This window comes from Ictalurus punctatus, chromosome 14 (genome assembly GCF_001660625.3).
Source record: "Ictalurus punctatus breed USDA103 chromosome 14, Coco_2.0, whole genome shotgun sequence".
Lineage (NCBI taxonomy): Eukaryota > Metazoa > Chordata > Actinopteri > Siluriformes > Ictaluridae > Ictalurus > Ictalurus punctatus.
The window spans coordinates 17,447,300-17,464,701 of NC_030429.2; the positions used below are offsets into that span (position 1 = coordinate 17,447,300).

General features: G+C 37.5%; 2 protein-coding genes across 2 annotated transcripts; both read right to left on the minus strand.

Annotated features, from left to right (window-relative positions):
- Positions 1-119: 119 nt before the first annotated feature.
- On the minus strand, positions 120-6,901 carry LOC128628697 (hyaluronidase PH-20). The gene is made up of 4 exons (XM_053685936.1): positions 6,893-6,901; positions 3,604-4,548; positions 3,406-3,510; positions 120-2,454 (listed from the first exon to the last, which is right to left on the minus strand). The coding sequence occupies exons 1-4, from the start codon at positions 6,899-6,901 to the stop codon at positions 2,077-2,079; spliced, it is 1,437 nt and encodes a 478-aa protein (XP_053541911.1). The 3' UTR covers positions 120-2,076.
- LOC108274420 (hyaluronidase 4) lies at positions 5,628-14,594 on the minus strand. Its single transcript, XM_017484577.3, has 4 exons — positions 14,448-14,594; positions 10,450-11,438; positions 9,545-9,634; positions 5,628-7,376 (listed from the first exon to the last, which is right to left on the minus strand). Exons 2-4 carry the CDS (start codon positions 11,398-11,400, stop codon positions 6,924-6,926), a joined length of 1,494 nt encoding a protein of 497 aa, XP_017340066.1. The 5' UTR covers positions 11,401-11,438; positions 14,448-14,594; the 3' UTR covers positions 5,628-6,923.
- Between the last annotated feature and the right edge of the window lie 2,808 nt (positions 14,595-17,402).

Consider the following 17,402-nt stretch of genomic DNA (forward strand, 5'->3'; position numbering starts at 1 on the left):
CAGCCTGTTTTACCATTAACTTCTATTAACTTTTAGTTCTGTGCTTAGAAAGTGTGGTTTACCACAGAGAGTCAGGCGCGGCTGGATAGTCCGAATGAACACACACACTGACACATATGAATGTTCACAGAGATTTCTCGTTTATTTCATGCAAAACAAGAGTATTTATACACATTGATAAGAAGCAGTGCGTGGACGGTTTCTACTGGTCCAGGTGTCAGACAGATTTAAACAAAACACACAACACATAGTTATAATACAAAATAAGTCCTGTGTCATGCTCACACGGAAATATATAATAATATAATCAAGGATAGCAGTTGATCAGCTTATTTAAAGAGGTAATCAAATGAATACAAGGTAATCAAATGAATACATTCATCATAGGTATTTGAAAGCAGTTCATAATATAAGAGAGTACATGGTATAAGAGAATTTCCTTTCAGTTATCTTATATTAATTAGTTAACTTATATCACCGACAGGTGAATGTGTCAGCCCAGGTTTGTCAGGTTGGTGATGGAAGGTTGCTCAGAGGCTTTATACATCCCATCAGTCTTCTGTATATTCAGTACAATCTGCTGTTTATGTTGGTGTAGGTAGTCATGTGCATCATAGCTTTTATGGACACAGTGGCCATTACCTTGACACAGCAGATCATCGCACAGTTCAGCCACAGACGTAACATTGACAACATGCTTATTTATTTAGTTACAGTTATGTGAAAAAATAAGTGCACCTCATGGAAATTGTTGCCTTTTTGACATATTTGGACAAGCAAACATTTGATCATTTTTGAAACAGTGCCTGTTAATAAAGTTGATATACTTTAACAAAACCACAAGGAAAATTAGCTTTTTCAATCATTTATTCAACAGAAATATCAATAGATCAATATGTTTATGTGGAAAAAGTAAGTACACCCTTGGCCTTAGAAGCTGGTATTGCCCCCTTTAGCAGAAATAACTTCTTGTAGGCATTTTGCATAATTGTCCACCAGGCTTGCTGGAATTTCTGACCACTCTTCCATGTAATATTCTTTTAGTTGCAAGATGTTTGAGGAATTTTCTTGCAAGTACTGTCCCCCACAACATTTCAATGGGATTCAAATCTGGGCTTTGACTGAGCCATTCCATACCCCTCCTTTTCTTCTTTTTGAACCATTCCTTGGTGGATTTGCTAGTGTGACTTTTGTTTTGTTTTTTATTGTATTATACAGCACTCATCATCTGCTCTAATGGTCACATGTTTGGTAAACAAAATGGAATAAAAAAACTAATATGCTTTATAAAAACACAAGGCATTACCTTATCATTAAAATCATATCTAGAGCCTCACAGCACACACAAGTGTTGAGGCAGATGCTTTGCAACTGTAACTGGACATACTACAAGCCAAAGCGCTATAATCTGCAGTACATTAATATAATTTATACCACAGCTCTGTTGAATTCTCAGTTCTGATTGGCTGCCAGACATTCTGAGAGTACAATTATTTTTCAGTAAATGCACAGCTAAAGTAGTTCTGAAGTAATGGAAAATTTAGCCTACTTTTACCACTCCACACAGTGCTAACAACAAACAAAATGACAGAAAACAATGGAGACTTGACATGCAATGCGTAATAAATTGGGTCCACACACAAGAGTGTTTTAAGGAAAAGACCCCAAACAATGTTTTGAGGTGTGGTAACTGTGGTATAAATGGAATAATTGACTCTGGTCCATTGAATTATTTGAAAATAAAGCACACCCGATGTGTAACGGCTTCTCTGCATCATCGAGTGTGCATTATTTTCTAATAATTAAATGGCCCGTAGTTAATTATTCCTTACATACACTGGACATTATTTATATAGTAGTGGACATTTACTTCAACCATTTAAAGAAGCATCAAATCTTATAAAGATAAAACATCACAAGTAATCAGTGGAATGCAGTCATTTATAATGGCAGGATTCGGCACAGGAAATGAGTGTTCTTAAGATGTTGAATTGAATTCCTCAATGTTTATGTTTATTTTTATGAATGTTTATTTCCTCATTTCATTTAGTGTAAAATGTGTGACTTTCTTGAAAACTACAACAATTCACCTAGCAGATATGTAGCAAGCAGTACTGTCAGGTGTCCAATGAATCGTCTATCACTATATTCAAATCCTGAGGGCAATCCTGTGCATTTCTTGTCCTCATAGCACTGACAAGTGAACTTGTCAGCCCAGGCAGTGAGGTCAGTGATAGAAGGTTCCCCAGTGACGTTATACATCCCATTAATCTTCTGTATATTAAAGCTGTTTATGTTGAGGTGTAGGTAGTCATCTGAATCATAGGTTTTACGGACACAGCGCCCATTACCTTGACACAGCAGATCACCGCAGAGTTCAGCTGCAGTTGTAACATTGATGATGTATTTATTTAGCATGTTAGACAAGTATGTAGAAAGGGATTCACATGATGCCTAAATGAAAAGAGAAGTTGGATATTAATTACTATTTATTATGCTGGAGGAATGCCTCCAGTCCATAAGTGTGAACCAGATTCTAGTGAAGGATCAATGAGTCATAAATCTAATGGCTTAAAACATATAAATATTTTTTACTTTCATTCTGCTGATACAGATATGGTCAAGCAGTATAATGGGTTGCCATATTACTCTGATACTCTGATTAGAACAGGGGCTCTCAAATGTTTTGTAACCAGGGACCTCTTTACATGTTAGATAAATTCCTGGACCCACTCACTACAGATTTATTTCATGAGCATTATTTAAATGTGTGCAATAATATTTTAGATCCAAGTTGACATTATTCCTTGTCCTACTTGTTTTTGAGTTATTGAGGTTTGGATTAAACCCATTCAGTTCAACAGACCAGTCAAACAGTCCAATAAGAATTCATTGATAGATACATTAACTTTAGCAATCATTGGTTTTGCAGCAGTCTAACTAAATATAAAAAATTAATAAATTATTATTATTATATATTTTTATATTTTTGTAAAAAAAAAAAAAACCCTGCTCCCCTGCCATTGATTTACAGGCCCCTGGGGGACCCTGGACTTCACTTTGAGAACCACTGCATGCTCACTTAAATCACTTAAATCATGAATAACTGATCAGCTACACTGCCAGTTGATTAATGTTCTATTCATTACACTGGTTATGGATGTATTTTTTTTTTTTTTTTTTTACATGTATACAGCAAAATACTCCTTTAATGGTAATGTTCTGGAAACTGCAGCTGCCAGACCATTTTTATGGTGCACGTGGCAGTTTTAAGTGTTGTGTGTCATATGGGTACTTCATGTACTCTAGTTTTGGATTAATATTTAAGTGGACAAATATCTGTACTAAACATATGTTTCACTGAGAAGCACTGCGTTGCAATAAAGATGACATAAAAAATAGTACCTTGTCATTGAAATCATAGCTAGATCCCCACAGCACACATCCAGCAGCCCCCAGAGCTGCACTCTCACCAATACTCCGAATCAGGTCGACCTGAGAAGAGCCAAAACGTCACAATTTTCATCGGCATTTTTTGTGATGGCTGCATTGCTATGCTACTAAAAGAAATTGATAGAAGTGTCCATGTAGAAAAACTCTTGCCTCTCTCATGTATTGCTCCTTCTGTTCTTGCAAAAGGGGTCGCAAGTACAAATAAATAGGAGCAGTGTAGAGCCTCTGAGGAATAACTGCCACTCTCTTTGCCTCTAGCACCTGGTTTCGGATGAATAGGGCTGCTTTCTGGGTTCCACTTATAGAAACAGGCATGTATGCTGATGGGAAGAGGGCAGTGCTTGCCTCCCACAGCCAGAGAAGTTCAGTATTTAACTGTGTTGTGGTCTGAGAGCATCTCCCTGTATAGCTTGGTTTCTCAAAATCATAGTTGTAGCAGTCAGGAAACAAATAAAAGCCCCAGAAAATATTTGGTCTTTGTGAGATTCCTAACTGCAATGTTTCTTCCATGAAACTTCTGGCTGCTTTCTCAAATTGCTCTTTGGCTATAAATGTAGCTTGGTTGCTTGTAAGGGAGGGATTCTGCTGAAGGGTGTAGTTTATGGACACTGCCTTATAGATCTCTCTTAAGTCTGTATTTCGATCAAACAAAGGAAACCACTCCTCCCAGTCAAGGACAGCCAGGCCAGGTGCAGATGATGGAGTGTACTTGTTGAACTCTTTTTTGGCTTTTTGCAGACTGGCAGTTAAGTTTCCCTTTTGTGGAATGCCACCATTGTACTGTGTCAAAGTTTTAACATCTGCGTAAGGAAAGAGTCCTATTCGATTTTTGTAGAAAAGAGTCAGTGTTTGGTTCGGGACTTTGGCTGGTGTGGTGATTGCCTGAAACACATCCAAATCCAATGGGACCTGCAGTTGATTGCATTTGTAGATAGGAGCATTCCATATAACCACAAACGGTTTATTAAAAAGAGGGGCTGCTGTTTGTGGAAGAGCTGCTGAAAAACACAACCCAGCCAGGGTCAAAAGGAAGAGGGGAGGTAGTTGCTGCATGTGTCTCTGAGTGAGCAGTGTGGTGCAGCCTGTGATTTCTACCTAAAAGACAAAAACACGTACATCAGCCATACTGTTAAGACCACTTTGTGAAGCTAGATTATGTTGCCATAGAGACAATCTCAGGTGAAATTTAATCACTTATTACATGATTAAAGAATCACAACACAATCAAAATGACACATTTGTGCAGAACACCATAGAAGAGTTTTTATATTCCTAAAGGAGCATTTAGAAAGGGAAATTCAACTCTTAAACTGATATTGTTTTGATTTTGTGCACTTTTAATATCTTAACAAATGGTAATTGGATATCATTGTTATATGTAATAATTTAATGTGGCTAAAATATATTTTTAAATATTGCCGGTATTTCTTTGTCTCCTTTATTTTATTCTAAGATGCAGAAATTTGCTATATTTTTCAGATTATAGTGGTTATAGAAACAGTCCAGTTATAGAAACAGTCCAGTTCCATTAGTGCCAGAAATTTGTTGTTTTCGACAATGCTTTAACTATTGATGTCAACCATTATTGTCTCCATTTTGATATGGGTTTTCCCATATTCCCAGGTTGTTTTGTATCATTCGCCCTGTCATTTTCGATATTGTTTGATATCAGCCTTTAGTCTGCATGTGTCATTCACTTACTGTTTGTGAGAAGACCTAATAACTTTGTAATTATTTAAGTTGAGTTTAGAAGCTATTTAGCATGCAGAACACCAGCAAGAGAAATAAAAGCACAGCTTTCATTTTGTGTGCAGCCCTTTTTTGACAGGTCCAGCAAAGAACAGGTTTATTACTGACATTAACAAGGTATTTCACAAAGAAGACGATGTATGGGATCTCCTAATGTATAGAAAATGTGATTAAAAACAGGAAACGTTTGTCACAGCAGAGGCATTTCACTATACCTCATCATGGTGGGGCACAAATGTTCTATACTCAAATATAGCGTTAAGTGCATTTTCATGATTATAAGTGCATTTTGAATGTAAGTAACTATGCCAGTTGGATGGAATGTTGGTTATATTTTTATGAAAATTTATATTTTTTCATATTTACAAAAGAGAAATTTCCAAAACATGCCAATACATGCACTAAAAATAAAATAAAATAAAAAATCAGTCAACATACTTATTTATTTATAGTGCATTCAAGGTCAGGCAATACATGCTTTCACATACTATTTGATTAACATTACTGCCAGTACAAGATTATTAAAACAAAATTCATTATGAATCAATTCATTATAAAATGCAGATGTGATGTGATTTTATTGGGATATGTTAACCATTATCAGAGGTAAACACTGCCAACAGTCTGTTGAAATGCTATAAATAAAAAGAAATGTGAAAACAGACAATACTGACAATATTTTCTTTATTTTAATGGCTTTTATGTCGTTATGAAGTTAAAGGAATGTAACAATCAATTTATCAATACATCATTAGTATGTTCTAGTGTGTTGTGTGGTAATGTAGAATGGACATTCAGAAAAGTTGAGAAAAATGACTCAAAATGAGGTATATGTATTAATTCCTCTGTTTCTGAACTTTGCTGTGCTTTGTTTCAAATGAAAATGCAAAAAATAAACAAAACAATAAGACGTAATAAAATGAAACATGACTGTAAAATGTAATGTTACTTATAGGGTACTGGAAAAAGTAAGGTAGTAATATTTGTGCTTGGCTTGTAGTGATTATGCAGTTATGCATTTAAAAAATTATTATAAAAGTAGAAAATATCCAGTTTTCCTCTTTTCAGGAGTTTGAACATTTTTACAAAAGATTTAATGAATTATATTTACATTTGTCTATTTAGCATTTTAACATTCAGCTTGTCTTGTACCATGACTTGTGGTAATATTTTCAAGTGATATGTGTTGATGAAAACAAGAACTGAATATTTTATAAGCATATGACTTAAAGTGTATGTATTTTTAAGTTAAATGAAATAGTAATAGATTGTTAATGATGAGCCAATGGTCAAGCAGACCATCTGGGGTCATCAGTAACCTCTGAAATTGAGTGAATTTACAAGCAAGTGGCACCTGGAATGCAACTTTACTAACCATATATGTGCTTTATTAAAAGATATATAGATGGAGAATTTCAGTCAAAAGCTTTCAGATACATAGTATTTACTTACTTTAATATTGTAGGGTTACTATAGTAAATTGTTTAAGTAAGTACTATAGTTTGTGCAAACAAGGCTAACATTTTAACAAGTACTTAAAAGGTAGATGATATCAGGTAAAAACACTGACTTAAGTGTAAATGTGAGTAAACTATAGTCATTGACTATTTTCCTGTTGCTTCAAGTGATATCAACCTATAGCGTGTCTGCATACAATAACAAGTGTCTGCATACAAACATTGGTCAGTACATGTGCCATTGGATAGCTGTACCACAGTGCTTTAAATACAGCCAAAGGTAAACAAAACAAGCAGCACCACCAGGACAAGGGCGTTTCCCACAGACTCAGCAGAGCTCTCTGCCCCTCGATCCTGCTCTTCCTCCTCCACCTCCTTCTTTTTCTCCTCAAAGTCTGCTGTGTCCGTTGACTCTGTACTGTCACAGTGCTCACCCTCGTACCCTTCATAACAGTGGCAGTAGAACCTTTCTGCTAGTTGTTGTAGTTCATGCTGAGAATGCCAGCCAGTTACGGCGAATGTGCCATTGCGGTTTGACAGGATGCGGTAGCTGGTGCGGCTCAGGTGCAAGAAATGCGGTGCCCGTGGGTCTTTCCGTACACAACGGCCGTTGGACTGGCACAGATATTCACTGCACACTTCAGCTGCACGGGTCACGTTGGTGATGTACTGGCCCAGTCTATAGCTCAAAAATGTTCTTACCCTGGAGCAGTTTTGCTGCAATGACATATAAGGAACCAATTAATAAAGCTTAATTCGTGAAGTGTGTATACACTGTTTTAAGATCACTGACCCCATACACAGCCTAACAGAATGGAAGGGTCCATTGAGAGATTGTAGTTTTTTATTTCTATTTTTCTGACACTAGGTTAAAAAATATAATGTGTAAATATTCTTTAATGGTAGTCAAATGACATGCATATAACTATGTGATTAACAATTTTTATAAACGTAGTTAGATTTTCAATCCTACACCATGTAGCAGGAGGGAAGTTGGAACTGACACCAGAGCATGCTAATACAGTAGGGATACAGACTGAAATATAGCTCATGTGCTGTTTGTAGTATGAACATAACCTACAGAATAAAGTATTAATACTGCTTTTTGTGGTGCTTCTATCTAGAAACCACTGAAATAGGATTAATAAATATGCTAAATATTTTGGTGTAAAATATCCTGATATATGTCTACAACGTAAAGACGACTTACAGCATATGCTGACTTTTTATGGTAATGTGATCTAAATATTCCAATATTAAGAAGATTAGACCACATTTTTTTTGTGTAAGATAAATGAAGAGTTAAATGATAGAAGATAAATGAACTGTGGTACCTAACAAAATGTACTTTCATGACATGCAATGTTCATGACAATTTTTAAATTAAAGCAATTAAACCAATTAATTCATCTGAATGCTACATCTCACATTTTTCAGGCCTACTGATAAGGTCTGTGCATCATGATTAGGTCTCTGTGCCAAGATATTAGCAGCCAATCCTTTCCAATATGAGATCACATGTGGAACTGTGATGATATTCAGATCATTTAGTCTAATTATAAGCCAGTCAGTCTTTACTTTCATGCTACCATCACATTAATAACAGCATTTAGCTGTGTCTGTTTTCCCCCCTAGACTTGTTCAGTGCTTTGTCCCTGTTCAAAGAATTAAATGAATTTGAAATATAATGTTTACTTACCCATAAGCTATTCAAGCAAATCTTTTTTTAATTTTGAAGACATTGTGCCATGTTATCAAAAATATTGATGCAGATACTTTAGGTTTTATCAACTTAATATAAAATATTATTATTATTATTAATAATAATAATAATAATAATAATAATAGTAGTAGTAGTAGTAGTAGTAGTAATAATAATAATAATAATAATAATAATAATAATAATAATAATAATAATAATGAACAGTAATTGTTGTAGAAGTTAATCTTTTTACAGCTTCAGTTTCTTGACTGACTGCATCACATGTGTTCCCAGAATTCGCTAATATTTATCTGAATCCATTTTTCTATTTATTTGTGCAATGTTTCCTGTGCCACTGGCTACCACACAACCCTATAGCATAATAGACAGACCCCCATGCTTATATAGATGTTGTTTTGCATACTATAGATATTGATTTTTGTGGCTTTTGTCAGCTTAAACTTCCTGCAGGTCCTTAGTGTAGGATTGCTTTGCCTTTCAGTCTAGCATACAGGCATTTCTATTTGAGAGTTTCTGGGTCTTTCAGATCTTATCTTGACTTCCACAGTTGCCTGTAGCTGCTGTTTCTTAATGCTATTTCAAACAGTGGAAACTGTGAGCTGGACGTGCTTAGATTTTTTTTTTTCATATAAACTTCCCTTGCTTTGTAGGCTGCAATGAGCTTCATTTTCAGATCCTCAGTCAGCTGTTTAGAGGAGCCCATGGTTGTTGAAGTGTTAAGACAAGGTTTAAAGAGTCAGACAATTTATTACCCTCTGGAATTGCTATTCCTAATGACTATTGTTGGCCTGCCTAATGAGTATTAATGATTGAATTAAGACCTAACAAATTAACTAAGTTCTGAGACTTTAAAGGGTGGCCACATTTTTATACATGCCATAATTACTATTCTCCCTCTATTTCCTAAGTTAATCACATATAACGTAAATGTGCAGTGATATTTGCAGAAAATGTTGTAGTTGTTTTTTTGGGGTTTTCTTGTTTGTTTGTTTTTTGCAGCACTAGTGTTTACTTCTTTTCACTCTAAAAATCAATAAAATATGCAATTTTGTGAGGGTGTCCAAATTTTTGGATACAACTGTAAGTGAAACAGATATCTATTGATGCCTTAAGCCAGCAGCTATGAATGAAAAGTTTTAAAAACCCAATTAAGGTCACTTACTCTAGAAGATGTGAGGTTAAGGTCGCCCCAGATCACAAAGCCTGCGGCACCTAAAGCAGCACTTTCCCCTATTGTGTGTATTAAATCCTTCTGTGGAATACAATAAAATGCCGTTACAATGGGTTTGCTGCATGATCAAGCAGAAATGCATCACCATGCTCCTACAGCAACAGAGCCATAATTTTTTTCCTTTGTCACCCACATATATATAAATTATAATTGCTTGTTTTCCTGTGTTTATGGTGCAAATAATTTTGTAGTAATTGCATATCTTGTTCATCCTTAGTTGAACTAAGGAATGCTAAATGTCTCACCACAAGAGGGTGCACTTGGTTTCAAATCTCACGTAAGCATGTTATCCAAGTAAGTCTGGAAAGCAATATGGATGCAGTCTCAGTGTTGTATTATGGTTTTTATCATAAAACTTGTCAGAGTACATAGCTGGAGTTAGGAAACAGGGTGACACAGTCAACAATGGTACAACAGGAATGCTCTGTGCACATTACACCAGAGGCAAACCAAGAACCAATACACTGCAGCTTAGGCGTGCTTCAGAAACAAACAGGACATAGCAACATTCAGGGGAAATGAAGAACAGGTGAAAACAATTAATAGAGGATCTGAGAATTAGCTAAAACGGGACACAATTGGCCAGACACAGAAAGTGATGCCTCAAGGTTCACTAACAAGTGTGCAGAGTATGGAATCAATATGCAAATGTGACAAAACAGCTGCCAAGCATAAATAACTATTTTATTAATATTAACTTATTAACTTCTTAACTATTCATATTTCCCTGTAGGGTGTGTTAGAGTAGAAAACATACTAAAATATGCAGCACAAGGAATACTCCAGGATCAAGGTTGGGATCCCATTTACATGCTATAAGCTATATGCGTACTTACCTGTGATAGGAATGTCATGGCTTCATCTCTGTACCCGAGTCTTGTGTACACAAAAGTGGGCAGCTCGTAGGGCAGTGAGGTCATGGATGCGAGCCTTACAGACTCCAACACCCTGTTCTGGCAGAAGTGCAGGTTGCGAATGCTGTCCATGTGGCCCTTACGGATAGCCATTGCAGGGAAGAGTGCAGTACTGCTGTTCCACAACCAGAGTAATTCGTCATTGCGGACACTTTCCATCATGGGGCAGTAGCCACTGTAATTGTGTATGTGCACATTATAGTTATGGCAGTCTGGATATAGGTAGAAGCCCCATAGGCCTTTTGGTCGAGCCCGTGTGCCAAGCTCCAGCGTGCCCTGCATAAATGCCATGGCACTCTTTTCGAAGCGTAGACGTGCCAGTTCCTCTATCTGATCTTCTGTCACATTGATATAGGCTCGAGAGACAAGTTCACGTGAGCGTTGTCGATAAATTTCCTTCTTCTGCCAGTTGCGGCTCCATTGTGGCCTCCAATACTCCCAGTCGATGACAGCTAGGCCTTGGAAATCTTCTGAGGGAATGAAGTGTGCAATGTCTTTGCTAGCTTTGCTGAGGTGAGCTTCCAGACTGCAGTTCTGAGGAAGGCCTCCATTCACTGCCTCACCTTGCTCAGTATAGAATGGATAGTACCCCAGACGGTTTGGATAGAAGATGGTGACATCCTGGCCTGTATGGACAGCTCTTGGACTGCCACTAATGTGAAAAAGGTCCAGACTGATGTTCATGTTGTATTTGATGGAGCACAAGTCGAGTGGTGCATTCCATGCAGCCAAGAATGGCTTGCGGCCCACCAGGGGCAGCTTGGCAGGTTTCTGGCTGAATGCAGCATGCACCAAGAGTAATAACCAGGAGAGGACAAGGGCACAAACAATAGTCAGGGCTTTATGCGAGGCCCCGCAGGGCCCACCAGGCATCCTGCTTTCTGACTCACCAAAGAGAACTGTCAATCATCCTGTGAGCAAGGACAGGGACAGGATTAGTGGTGAAGTTGATGGAAATGGCCCGACACTGGCACTTATTTTAGCACAAGGTGGAACATTTCCTGACCCAAAATTAAAACCAAACGTGTCTTTTTGTCCAATTATAATTTCTGCTCACTTAGCCAACCAGTAGTAGAACAAAACAGTTGGTCTTCACAGCTGTTGAGCTCACTCACAGCAACTGTTGATGTTGAGCTTACTGATATATACAGTGCTTTGTGAAAGTATTCACCCCTCTTGGCATTTTTCCTATTTTGTTGCCTTACAACCTGGAATTAAAATGGATTTTGGGGGGGGTTGTATCATTTGATTTACACAACATGCCTACCACTTTGAAGATGCAAAATATTTTTTTTAATTGTGAAACAAACAAGAAGTAAGACATAAAAAACAGAAAACTTGAGCGTGCATAACTATTCACCCTGAAAAGTCAATACTTTGTAGAGCCACCTTTTGCAGCAATTGCAGCTGCAAGTCTCTGGGGATATGTCTCTATAAGCTTGGCACATCTAGCCACTGGGATTTTTGCCTATTCTTCAAGGCAAATCTGATGCAGCTCCTTCAAATTGTATGGGTTCCACTGGTGTACAGCAATCTTTAAGTCATACCACAGATTCTCAATTGGATTGAGGTCTGGGCTTTAACTAGGCAATTCCAAGACATACCACTCAAGTGTTGCTTTAGCAGTATGCTTTTTTAAAAAAAATAAAATAAAAAAAAATTAAACAAGTTACTTAACTATTTTGGACTATTTTGTGTATGTCCATTACATGAAATACAATTGAATATCCATTTAACTTACAGGTTGTAATGCAACAAAATAGGAAAAATGCCAAGGGGTGTGAATACTTTTGTAAGGCACTGTACGTAAGGAAATATGGATGGGTCAATCATTAATTCTGAACACAATTCAAAGAAAAATTAAAATTGCTCTAAAATGAAAAAAAAAAAAAATGCAAGCAAAATATTGAAACTCAAAATACAGTCCCAGAATCTAGGGGTAATTTAATCACAACAATACCCTTAGACCAGTTTAAGTTTATAGTCATGAGCAGAAAGCAAGAGAGGTTGCAAAAGAACAATGGAGTGGTTTTTATGGGTCTTCTACTGGTTTGACTGCTATTTAGATGGCACCTTGAGGATTTCAGTCTGCAACCAAAGCATGCTCAGCTGACCATCAGAGTAATAAGCACATCCAACCACAGGTACACACCAGCATGGTAGCCACATACCCATAATCATAGCTACCCTTGCCAGAAGCCTGCCTGAAAACTCAAGCTTCTAGTCAAATTTCTCCCAACACATGGTGAGGTTCATAAGGAATTACCACATGTTTGAGATGTCTCATTATTTTTTGAAAAACTTTGTGGTTCTATCCTGAACTGTTGGTGTAATGAATCCATTAGTAAAATTCTGAAAAATGTTAGTCTATACTAAGTTGCTAAAATGTTGCCATTTTGGATAATATCTCAGTTGAAGTGTTGTTTTGCACAAACAAGGTCAATATGTAGATAGAAACTGAGTCTGAAAATCTTTTAAATAGAAACAACACCACAACATTTACAACATCTAGTTATGTATGGAACCATTCTGTAGTAACCATGGGGATAATAACATGCTGTCTGACATTATTAATGACTGTCATCTGCTAAGTCAATAGTTGAAAAGTTGGGTTCAGAATGACATATTACAGAGGATCACAGTCTGCTGATCACTTGGGTGGTTACATTAGTGAGCTGGAAAATGTTTAGTTAAAGGCACTGGATCTTTCTGCTCATGGCATCAGTCCCATGCCATGAGTAGGGGAAATTATACCACATCCTGCACAACAAGCCTTCAAGATATAAATCAAGAACAAGCCTTCAAGATTTAAATGTCTATACTTGAGTGATGTTGGTAAACTTCAGTAATATTTCTATAAGCAATAGCACTACAAAAAATACACACAGGTAATAATTATTCATTACATCATATATCTAAAGCTCTCTACAACAACATTAATGACAGAAGAACGACGAGAGGTTCGACTGATCTACATTTTTTTAAAGGTTTTTTAAAATGTTTTTTAAAGACTGTACTTTGGTATTCACAAACTCTAGGATACAGAATTGCAACACTGTTGGTGTTGGAAAGATGTATTTATCTCTGAGCGTCCTGAAAACCTCAACTGTCTCTGGTAGTAATTATGATAAGTGTTTGTTGGTAAATGTTTTTTATGAAAACTTTCAGTGATTGTCTTCAGTGAAACCACAGACGGCCTGTCGACCTGATGAAAATACTACAGATCATCTTCATCCAACTTGGAAATATAGGACTAAACGCAAACAAATCTAACAAGCAATGGTTCCCACAAGTGAAAGCAGTTAGTCGTCAATAACCCAAGCATAAGCCTCACTTTAAGAAAAGTGGTTTAGTATGAACAACATGAGCAGAGTTTAAGCATCATTCAGTAGCATTTAATACATCTGTTTATTGTGAATAGATACTTAGATAAAATTTCAGTTAGTGTAAATTCTCATAAACAAGAAGTAACTGTTCAGATAATCTGAGGTCATGACATGAATTGCTTGCTCTTAGTGTTTAAGAAGGGAACTTGTGACCTCTTTACAAGCCCAGACAGCAATCTAGAGCTTGGTTTTTACTGTATACTTTGTTGATAACTACTTTTGAACAGTACAGCTGCAATCCAGTGAGGAAATTTAGATTTAAATGCAGTCTTTATTTCTTACACAGTTCACGGTTTCTGGATTATTCCCTAGATGACATCCTTTGCTTATAATATACCTTTTTACACCTTGTTATTTATCAGTCACCTGAAGGACTCTTAAATACTAAGCATAGTTATTTACAAAGATTTAATTTTGGGAAACTTTTAGCAAACAAGTTTTATGATAATGATTAACTGTTTATATGTTCTTTATGTTGTATTGAGTGTGTGTCTGTGTGTGTGTGTGTGTGTGTGTGTGTGTAAGAGTACTCACTCGATGTTTCTGCCAGTTTGTATCAGCACCAATGCCCTGGGCACACGTTACATGGCCCTTTTTGTGTCCCCAGCATGTGAACATACTTTCTGTAGCACAATTCATACACCACTGTTTTATATACAGAGGAAGAGAATGGGAGAGTGAAAAAGGGAGAGTTTCCTGAGAGGGAGGAGAAAAGAACCACTGAGTCTCAAAGGAAGGGAACCACAACACTGTGATTAACATAGAGGGAGAGAGAGAGAGAGAGAGAGAGAGAGAGAGAGAGAGAGAGAGAGAGAGAGAGAGAGAGAGAGAAAGGAATCCATATTCCATTGACTGGGGAGGTAAGAATGTGTGTGTATGGGAAGGTGATGTGTGTGTGTGTGTGTGTGTGTGTGTGTGTGTGTGCGTGTGCGTGCGTGTATGTGCGTGTGTGTGTGTGTGTGTGTGTGCATTAGTTCCATATTTAACTCATCTCTTCACTTCTACTCCAGGCACATGAAGTTCTCATGGACAACACTTTGTGTCAAAACTCTATAGCTCCTCATATCATCTTCCTCTGATCTGTCATTGTCTTGTTCTGCCCTCTTAGTCACTGTCTGTTGTCATAGTAGACCAGACATTAGTCAGAAATGTATTTTGGTAGATATAATTAAGGTTGAGATAAACAATACTTCCAAAGGTGGCACTATGCAGTGCTGTAGTGCTGTAGTTTTATGCTTATATGCCAAGTCTTAACATTAATCATAGCTAAAGCTTGGTGTTTATAGTGGTTTAATAATGTAATCTTAAAGAAATATTGGGTTGTACATACATACATACATACATACATATATATATATATATATATATATATATATATATATATATATATATATATATATATATATATATATATATATGTGTGTGTGTGTGTGTGTGTGTGTGTGTGTGTGTGCGTGTGTGTGTTGGGGGGGTTAACTCTTATCTCCATAGAGTGGAACGCCAGGCACCAAGATGTTATTATATGGTGCATAAAGACAGAGAGGGTAGTGTGAACATGGAAAGATAGTGTTGGTGTGATCCTATCATCAAGTTATGTCACTGCATGCCTGTATTTATTATATAATTGAATATACAGTATCTCACAAAAGTGAGTACACCCCTCACATTTTTGTAAATATTTGATTATAACTTTTCATGTGACAACACTGAAGAAATTACACTTTGCTACAATGTAAAGTAGTGAGTGTACAGCTTGTGTAACAGTGTAAATTTACTGTCCCCTCAAAATAACTCAACACACAGCCATTAATGTCTAAACCGCTGGCAACAAAAGTGAGTACACCCCTAAGTGAAAATGTCCAAATTGGGCCCAAAGTGTCAATATTTTGTGTGGCCACCATTATTTTCCAGCACTGCCTTAACCCTCTTGGGCATGGAGTTCACCAGAGCTTCACAGGTTGCCACTGGAGTCCTCTTCCACTCCTCCATGACGACATCACGGAGCTGGTGGATGTTAGAGATCTTGTGCTCCTCCACCTTCCATTTGAGGATTCCCCACAGGTGCTCAATAGGATCTAGGTCTGGAGACATGCATGGCCAGTCCATCACCTTCACCCTCAGCTTCTTTAGCAAGGCAGTGGTCGTCTTGGAGGTGTGTTTGGGGTTGTTATCGTGCTGAAATACTGCCCAGTCTCCGAAGGGAGGGGATTATGTTCTGCTTCAGTATGTCACAGTACATGTTGGCATTCATGGTTCCCACAGTGAACTATAGCTCCCCAGTTCCGGCAGCACTCATGCAGCCCCAGACCATGACACTCCCACCACCATGCTTAACTGTAGGTGAGACACACTTGTCTTTGTACTCCTCACCTGGTTGCCGCCACACACGCTTGACACCATCTGAACCAAATAAGTTTATCTTGGTCTCATCAGACCACAGGACATGGTTCCAGTAATCCATGTCCTTAGTCTGCTTGTCTTCAGCAAACTGTTTGCGGGCTTTCTTGTGCATCATCTTTAGAAGAGGCTTCCTTCTGGGACGATAGCCATGCAGACCAATTTGATGCAGTGTGCGGCATATGGTCTGACCACTGACAGGCTGACCCCCCACCCCTTCAACTGCTGCAGCAATGCTGGCAGCACTCATATATCTATTTCCCAAAGACAACCTCTGGATATGACACTGAGTACGTGCACTCAACTTCTTTGGTCGACCATGGCGAGTCCTGTTCTCAGTGGAACCTGTCCTGTTAAACCACTGTATGGTCTTGGCCACCGTGTTGCAGCTCAGTGTCAGGGTCTTGGCAATCTTCTTATAGCCTAGGCCATCTTTATGTAGAGCAACAATTCTTTTTTTCAGATCCTCAGAGAGTTCTTTGCCATAAGGTGCCATGTTGAACTTCCAGTGACCAGTATGAGGGAGTGTGAGAGCGATGACACCAAATTTAACACACCTGCTCCCCATTCACACTTGAGACCTTGTAACACTAACAAGTCACATGACACCGGGGAGGGAAAATGGCTAATTGGACCCAATTTGGACATTTTCATTTAGGGGTGTACTCACTTTTGTTGCTAGCGGTTTAGACATTAATGGCTGTGTGTTGAGTTATTTTGAGGGGACAGCAAATTTACACTGTTACACAAGCTGTACATTCACTACTTTACATTGTAGCATAGTATCATTTCTTCAGTGTTGTCCATGAAAAGATGTAATCAAATATTTACAAAAATGTGAGGGATGTACTCACTTTTGTTAGATACTGTAACTAACCCCTGTCATTTTTTTTGCAGCATTATATAGCAGCACCTGAAATATAAATTATTAGATCTACCCTACAATCATATTTGAATCTTCTTGATACTAAAAATGCATTTTCATGTAATCATAGTGATTTTGTACTTTCAGGTATCCATATCAAAGGCACAATAACTGGGCCATGCCAAAACATATGTTCCTTAATGTAAGGCCTATACATATGAAAGCTG

Excerpts from the sequence above, each read along its gene's own strand:
- LOC128628697 (XM_053685936.1), bottom strand. Across the intron at positions 3,511-3,603 it reads AGGAGCAATACATGAGAGAG|TTTGGCTCTTCTCAGGTCGA; the intron begins GCAAGAGTTTTT and ends AAATTGTGACGT. Across the intron at positions 2,455-3,405 it reads GCTATGATTTCAATGACAAG|GCATCATGTGAATCCCTTTC; the intron begins GTACTATTTTTT and ends CTTTTCATTTAG.
- LOC108274420 (XM_017484577.3), bottom strand. The coding sequence starts at position 11,400 with ATGCCTGGTGGGCCCTGCGGGGCCTCGCATAAAGCCCTGACTATTGTT. Across the intron at positions 9,635-10,449 it reads CCATGACATTCCTATCACAG|AAGGATTTAATACACACAAT; the intron begins GTAAGTACGCAT and ends TGTATTCCACAG. Across the intron at positions 7,377-9,544 it reads TTAACCTCACATCTTCTAGA|CAAAACTGCTCCAGGGTAAG; the intron begins GTAAGTGACCTT and ends ATGTCATTGCAG.